The 7543-nt window shown below is 33.7% G+C and overlaps 4 protein-coding genes across 7 annotated transcripts in view; 3 read left to right on the top strand and 1 right to left on the bottom strand.

The window, feature by feature from the left end:
- The window catches only part of LOC122530939, a 10494-nt gene extending 10077 nt beyond the window's left edge, over positions 1-417 (top strand). Inside the window, exon 8 of the mRNA XM_043658377.1 lies at positions 16-417. The gene's annotated coding sequence lies outside the window, so the exon portion shown is untranslated. The remainder of the gene's footprint in view (positions 1-15) is intronic.
- Positions 418-800: 383 nt separating this feature from the next.
- Positions 801-1968, top strand: LOC122530933 (intraflagellar transport protein 43 homolog). 2 transcript variants are annotated; one of them, XM_043658352.1, is made up of 6 exons: positions 801-1003; positions 1085-1260; positions 1354-1383; positions 1436-1488; positions 1565-1634; positions 1700-1968. In XM_043658352.1, the coding sequence occupies exons 1-6, from the start codon at positions 965-967 to the stop codon at positions 1920-1922; spliced, it is 591 nt and encodes a 196-aa protein (XP_043514287.1). In that variant the 5' UTR covers positions 801-964; the 3' UTR covers positions 1923-1968. The 2 variants fall into 2 exon arrangements, with proteins under 2 accessions (XP_043514287.1, XP_043514288.1); XM_043658353.1 differs by having other exon boundaries at positions 804-1003; positions 1448-1488.
- An 847-nt stretch (positions 1969-2815) lies between these two features.
- Positions 2816-3846, top strand: LOC122530932 (mitochondrial import receptor subunit TOM40 homolog 1-like). The gene has a single exon (XM_043658351.1). The coding sequence runs from the start codon at positions 2872-2874 to the stop codon at positions 3844-3846; it is 975 nt and encodes a 324-aa protein (XP_043514286.1). The 5' UTR covers positions 2816-2871.
- A 51-nt stretch (positions 3847-3897) lies between these two features.
- LOC122530930 (endoplasmic reticulum lectin 1) lies at positions 3898-7377 on the bottom strand. 3 transcript variants are annotated; one of them, XM_043658344.1, is made up of 7 exons: positions 6896-7377; positions 6641-6814; positions 6063-6575; positions 5561-5614; positions 4888-5049; positions 4576-4815; positions 3898-4485 (listed from the first exon to the last, which is right to left on the bottom strand). In XM_043658344.1, the coding sequence occupies exons 1-7, from the start codon at positions 7025-7027 to the stop codon at positions 4240-4242; spliced, it is 1521 nt and encodes a 506-aa protein (XP_043514279.1). In that variant the 5' UTR covers positions 7028-7377; the 3' UTR covers positions 3898-4239. The 3 variants fall into 3 exon arrangements, with proteins under 3 accessions (XP_043514279.1, XP_043514278.1, XP_043514280.1); XM_043658343.1 differs by having other exon boundaries at positions 6057-6575; positions 6896-7375; XM_043658345.1 differs by lacking the exon at positions 5561-5614 and having other exon boundaries at positions 6057-6575; positions 6896-7376.
- Between the last annotated feature and the right edge of the window lie 166 nt (positions 7378-7543).

The raw sequence follows: 7543 nt of genomic DNA, 5'->3' as shown, positions 1-7543 counted from the left end.
ACCACGCTTTGTGAGGATAAAAAATTTATAATTTTGCGACAAAAGTATATTTCGAGGAGTATCAACGACAGATCGACGATATCAAATATTATTAATTACCACGCTTTGCGAGGATAAAAAATTTATAATTTTGCGACGAAAGTATATTTCGAGGAGTATCAACGACAGATCGACGATACCAAATATTATTAATTACTACGCTTTGTGAGGATAAAAAATTTATAATTTTGCGACGAAAGTATATTTCGAGGAGTATCAACGACAGATCGACGATACCAAATATTATTAATTACCACGCTTTGTGAGGATTATAATTTCGCAACGAAAGTATATTTCTATTGAGTCACTATTATGTGTCTGAAGAACGTTTGTATAGGGTTTGTATAGAAATATAAGAAATAAACACATTGCTGTTAATTTAATCGTTGGTCAATTAACCGGTCAATTAATCGCGGATTAATTTAATTGGTATTGCTGTTTTCACTTATTTCTAGACTCTTACGCTAGTTTCTCGGTAGAATGGTCATTCATCAATCTTTCGCATTCCTGTGGCTAAGATATGAATTTACTAGAAAAAAATCTCACGGATGAGTTCATTGACAAATTCTGGAGGAAATACATGACTTTCCTTTTCCTTTTCTCTTACACGTTTCCTCATCCCTTCTTTTCTCATCGCCAAACATCATCGACTCTCAAAAATATGACATTTAAAAAGACGCGCTTAAAACGAGGAGTATCGCTTAAACCGGTTTCGAGCGTGCCACTGGCGCGTTTCCAGTCACGTATCTCGCGCTACTTTCTGAACGAAAGAGAGGGAGCAAAGCGAATGCAGGGACGAGTAAAGTCGATTCAACCGCGTGAGCCATCAGACCGTTCAGTCGTTATGGTTACTGCTCGCAAACACAGGTTCCGTTTGCCTCTAATAACAAGTTAAACTTATAATATTCAAACTCGGTAGGCAACTATGGACTGGGCTGCGGATTTAGAAATCACCTCGAAAAAGGTAGATACATACTTAAATATCCGTTTTGTATCCGTTGTCGGTAGCAAAACGGCTGAATTAAAAGAAACGTTGATTTTTTAGCTTTTACCTCGCCTTGGTAGAAGATCGACGCAAAGTGTCGTGCAAGAAGAACCTAAATTTGACGATGATCTGTTGGAAAGTTCTATATCGTCATCCTCTGTGAAATCGGCACAGCCACCTGTAGCACCTCCGCGTACTAGAAAAACTGGATGGGGTGATGAGCTGAAAAGCGGGAAGTAAGTTGTATGAGGTACAATTTGTGCATCAATTTTCATTTATGGAAATGCCTTAGTTAGTTTTCACGTACTTCGTTTTGGTAATGATTTTAGAACACGTGGTGCATCGAGTATCATCGAACAGTGAGTATAACGAGATAGAGTTAAAGAATCAGGCATTTGTAGTCGCTGATAGACTGTTTCTTAGGGAACGTTTTCGAGGGACGGAGAAGGACGATGTGATCGACGGTAAGAATTCGTTTCAAACCGTTGTAACAAACATGTAAAAAACTTACTGACAGCGGAATTATATTCTTACTATTAGATATTCCTGTCATACCGGATTTGGATGAAATTCAAGAGGATAATGCTTTATCTAACATAAATACACCAATGTACGTATCGTTGTAAAGTTTTTGCAAAAGCTTTTATTGAATTATTCCATTTGATATTCCCGTAGGGTAAATGTGAACAGAGTCACCGCGTACAAAGAACTTGACACGGACTTGGTGAAGAATGCCGCGTTCACGTCTCTAAATGGTGTTAATCTTTCTCTTCTGGCAGAGAAACTGTACAACGAAAATTTGACGAAAGAGCCGGATGAAGTATGGAACTGGAATCTCCTTTTTACTCAGGTTACATCTGAAGTAAATAGCGAGACGCAAAAGAAACTTGTTACATAATTTTTGTAGTTTTTATAATAAAAATAAAGTTAACAAATGATGTGTGATCATTTTTTTCCTGCATTTTATTTTATAAATAATCATTAGTATGTTAGATAAAATTTCTAAAATAATAAAATAAAAAAAAACATGGCATACTGCTTATCTGCAGTGCCTGTATATGGAAGCGACAAATTTAACCTCGTCTGACCTATTCGATTGCCCCCCAATTTGGAAATCGCGGTAGTTCGAGGAGCGACGTGAAGACTCAACCGTGCAGGCGTGCAAATCCGAGGTGAATAAAACACCTCGAACCTACACGCGCAATCGGGAGCCGAACACAAGCTACTTGAAGCGACCACGTGACAACACCCACTGAGCAGATCTGCCATATTTCTACGTTAGCGATCAATGTTCAGCTGTGCCATCACTAGCACACACTTCCGAAAGTATCACGCTTTAATTCTTGTATATAAAGGAAGCGACCGATATTTAACAACTAGCGAGAAAACAGGTTCCATTTTAGTACATCATATATTATTAAATTTTAGACGAAAATTATTTATACACCTAATAATAATCTTGTAGTAGAATATAACATTTAAACTAGGATAATTGCATTAAAAAATCCTCTGCAAAACAAAATTTTTTTAAACATTGATATGTGGCTTGAGATGAAAGCCATCTAGTAACGAAATCTAATACTAAAATTGTGTCAAGAATCGATATATCGAATGCGCACAATCGATGTACACATTAGTTTGATATGTTAAATTTGTCGGATACATCGATTAATATCGCGGAGATCAAATATATCGATTTCTTCAAATTTGAAACTGGTGAGAAGATCATACAATAACAGATTTACGTTAGAATTAATTTTATTCGTATGTTATTGCTAAGCATAAAATTAAGAAGTACTCGAAGAAAATTTTCCAATTAATACTTTAAGAAATCCTAATGTATTACGATGGGTATAATACATGCATCGAGAAAAATACAGGAAGAACCAAACGTAGTAACCAACGAAGAAGAAGATTGTATACCATGCAGAGAACCGCAAGACAAAGCGCCAGGAAATCCAGGAAGTTTCGAAGAAATACACAAGAAGGTTAAGGATCTTTATCCGCAGAACTTCGAAGGTGCGCGACTCATCATCAACAAAATCCTTAGTGACCATTTTAACGTAACGCATTCAATAACTCTTAGTTCCGTTACACCGTCTGGATATAAATTCGGCGCAAAATACGTCGGTACAAAGCTGGTCAGTTTGAAAGAAAGATATCCCATAGTCGTTGGAGATATCACGCCAAATGGAAATTTGACTGCGTCTTTTGTGCATACCCTTGGATGTAGATTTAGGTATAAATTATCGGCGCAAATTGCTGACGGAAAATGGAAAGCGTCAAGTTCCAGCTTGGAGTATCGCTCGAATGATTTTACGGTAGCGGTGACCCTGGCCAACCCAAAGCTTACAAAAAGGCAAGGAACAGTAGTAATACACTTTTTACAATCGATCACGTCGAGAATCGCGTTAGGAGCCGAGATTGCATGCCTTCGTGGCTCGAAGGTTCCGGGCGGTCAACAGACAATTATGTGCATGGCTTTTAGATATAGTACAGGACCTACGACATTATCCGGAACGATAGGTGAAGCGGGTCTTCATCTTTGTTATCATCGGAAAGCTAGTTCGCAATTGGAACTCGGAGTTGAGTTAGAAACAAATACGAGAACTCATCAATCAATCGCTACTATAGTTTACCAAGTAAATGTACCATACGCGGATCTTGTTTTCCGCGGTATCGTGAATTCCGAGACTACGGTTGGTGGTGTGTTCGAAAAGAAACTATACCCAATTCCAGAATCCTCGCTGGTTATTAGTGCGCTTTTAAATCACAAGAAGCAGCAATTTCGTGTGGGGGTCGGCCTCAACATCGGACAATGATAAGCAATGATGTGGTTTGTCACGCGAATGGTAGGAAATAATCCAATGATGTAGAAATTAATATAGGAGATTGTAATTATTCCTTTCAAAATCTTAGAGTGAAAATGTTTTTGTAAATGTTACAATCTCTGTGGCTCAATAATTCATAATAACGTGTTAACAACACTATATGTTTTAAAGAATTGTTATGTTTACATATGTATTATAAAATGTCTGAAAACTTTTGAAGCATAAGATTTGTATATTGACATATATTGAATATTAAAAAAAATCCGAATCTTTTTATTTAATTTAGTGAAAGTAAATGCAATGTGTCCGAAATGTTAATACTGTTATTTTTTTTATCACTAGAAATTTTGTTTCGCAACTAATATCTATAAGTTGAATGACATTCTAATCGTCTCCGTTTGCTATCCTTTCGTCCAAATCGTCATATTCGTGAAAAGCGCTTGTTTTCAGTTTCTCGAAATTTACTTCAAATTTTTCACTAAGAAGTCCATTTTCATCGGCATATTCTAAAATATCACAGATCAGTGGCGATTCAACACCTAGAACGTATTCACATGTTTTCGGCTCGACTAGAAAAAGAGAAACACTCGATGGACTGGCCGTATGACTTTCAACACATTTTAATTTTACCTGGAAATTACGAAAATTATGATAATTATATAAATTGTTCCGTATAAAAAGAAATAAAATTACTCTATAAAACATTGATGCATATAATACCTCCGTTTGTCTTGGATTGCCAGTTTTATCACAAATAGTACCATCGCTATAAAAATGAGAAAGTTGTTTCCGCAATTCTGGAGACTTTGGTTTCTTATGTGGGTGTGCAGCAATCCACTCCAAATGTTTCTGCTTATCAAATTTACCAAGATTTACTATGGTTTTTTTACCATCGCGTTCTATATGATACTGAACCACAGAGCGTCCATAACAAAATTCGTACTTCCACCATCCATTGCCCTGTTTACAATAATTATATATCATTGTATACAATACAAAATTACAAAATATGGTCAGAAGTACAATACCTACTCCATGTAAACAATTTTTTCCGCTAAGGAAATTTTTTACGGGACTCACTTCCGCTGGACTAATACCTTGATCTGCTAACGAATTTATAGAATCTTCAATATTATTATGTTTATCAATAACACCAACAGGATGTATTTCAACTCTAACACGTGCTTCACCATCCTGAAATAAATACAAATCAATTAAATTTTTAATTATTATATACGCAAAATAAACATTCTCATGAGAATAGCTATCAATGTTAATATCAATTCTATGAATTTGTTAAAAACATAAGTGTGCAATAGATCATTCATTCTTTAATTCACGATATTATTGCACAAAATCGATTTTATTTACTATTAAATTGCGACTTTATAACTTTTTAATATTATAATATTTGTTTTGATAATATATATGTCATATAGAGTTTTGTGACGTGATTGATTCTTACATAAAAATAATATTTAACGCAAGAATGACAAATACTGTAAATTTAGCTGTGAACAAGTAAAGCAGTGAATATTGTAAAGCTAAAGATATAATGGTGCATAAATAGCATTCATAATGTTATATAAAGGGAGTAATTATATGTAGAAAAGGAAGGGACAGAATGAGATACAAATTAATGGCGACAAATGACAAGAACCACCAAGCACTTTGGCCTGATCCCAAAAATACAAAATATTCTGACCTGGCCCTCCTTATCTACATGGAAGATTGCATAGACTTCCTGCAGCTTGTCATCCTGTGCAACAAATAATTAATTCAATGTATAGATAACAAATAATCCAAGCAAAAACTTGTTTAACATAAAAGAGAATAATATGGCTTAAAAGTGTAAGCCAAAATTATTTTAAAAATCTTGAAATTTAGTAAAGTCAAAGTGTCTCATTTAGATAAATAAACTATAACAATGATCAATGCAGTTTTCTACAACTGAATAAAATAATATTTTATACTGACAAAGTGCATAGCACAATAATGGACTTTATTTTACTATGATCTATTGTTATTTGAAAATATCTTGCATGTGTTTCATATAAATCAATAATAAAAATTATTACTAATATACACGCAGAAAATACACAAGTAATATATTTTATTTTAAATAACAATATATACAAATAGCACAAGCATAATCAGAAATAAATAACTGAATACAAAGAACGCAAAGAAGATAGCTTTACCGTTACTTTTTGATATCGAAGTTTTAGACTTTCCATTTCCATCGCAACAAGAGATCTAGGCTTTTTTGGTGCATTCTCAACTGGATGACAATTAATTTCATTTTCCCCTGTAGCTTGTGGCTTATAGTCAGGATGATTACATAGCCAAGGTGAAAGGACAATAACTTCATATTCACAACTAGAAGGTTCTTCTAATGAAAACAACTCATGTTTTCCGTGTTGGTAACAAACATAAAGAACTTTTATCTTTCGTGGTTTATTAGTTAGATCACAAATTGTACCATCACTCATTTCAATTTCAACATATGGCATATTGATTCCATCAACCTTTTTAACTGGTATATCTGATTTCCTAGTCTCTTCTCTTTCGGCATATTCAGCCAGAAGCTTTAACTCTTGCAATTTATCAAAAGTACCTAAATAGTACTCTTGTGTCTTCACTTTCTTTCCATCTCTGTCCTCGTGATACTGACGTGCATATCGTCCATGGCATAATTCATACGACCAATAAGATTCAACCTACAAAACAAATCTATTTACACTGAAATTATGCATGATACATCTATAACATTTATAATGCATACTCTGTAAGAACAAGTATTTTGTTTAAATAGTGGTGATAAAATTTCTATTGGATTTGGTCCACTGTATGGTTCATTATAATTTTGCTCTTGCTCTGAATTATCAACTATTAAACATTGATACCGTTCTTTATTCGCAGTTGTTATAATATAAGGTTCCACATTTGTTCTAGACTCCTATTATACATAATAAATAAAATATAATACAAGTATGATAAAACGATTATTAATTTACATTTTAATTCAAGTTATACTTACCAATAAATCCGAGCTAGCTTTACCAGGCCAGTTGATTTTAAAAAGAACAGTATCATCAAAACTTCTGAAATTGTGTCCATACACTATAGCTATGATACACAGTACATTATAAACACTACAGTATGTCCACATTTTTATGTGAAATGACAATTATTTCATCATATCTTTAGCCAATATGTACGATATGTTCAGGCTTATGACGACAACGATGTCTAGACCAAAATCTATTTCGTATCACTGTTTGATGGTTAAAAAATATTTGTCCGATTGTACTAGACGAAAGTATTATGTTATATTTATATGACTAATTTTCAAATAGTTTAAATTTTACTCTTTACTCTTATTATTACTTTAATAAACGTTTCAATGTTCTCGTTAAAATGACTTTCTTGAGAGATTGACACTACACTTAAAATTACGTCCAAGTGCCAGTAATTTTATACCACGTAAACAGTATACGTGTTATTTTTTTACGCCAATCTTAGTGCCATAAAATATAATATATACATATATATATATATATATATAAAATGGAGAATATTTAAAAACAAAAATAGTCATTTATAATGATTTCTTCATTTCAAGTTGAATTCTTCTTCATAAATCTGGAACAGAACAATTTTGCTTTGAAACTTAAAGCTCAGGGTC

The sequence above is a fragment of the Frieseomelitta varia genome, unplaced genomic scaffold (genome assembly GCF_011392965.1).
Source record: "Frieseomelitta varia isolate USP_RPSP 00005682 unplaced genomic scaffold, Fvar_1.2 scaffold_365, whole genome shotgun sequence".
In the NCBI taxonomy this organism is placed as follows: domain Eukaryota; kingdom Metazoa; phylum Arthropoda; class Insecta; order Hymenoptera; family Apidae; genus Frieseomelitta; species Frieseomelitta varia.
The sequence above is the reverse complement of the archived record's forward strand: the minus strand, read 5'-3'. Positions and strand labels throughout refer to the sequence as shown.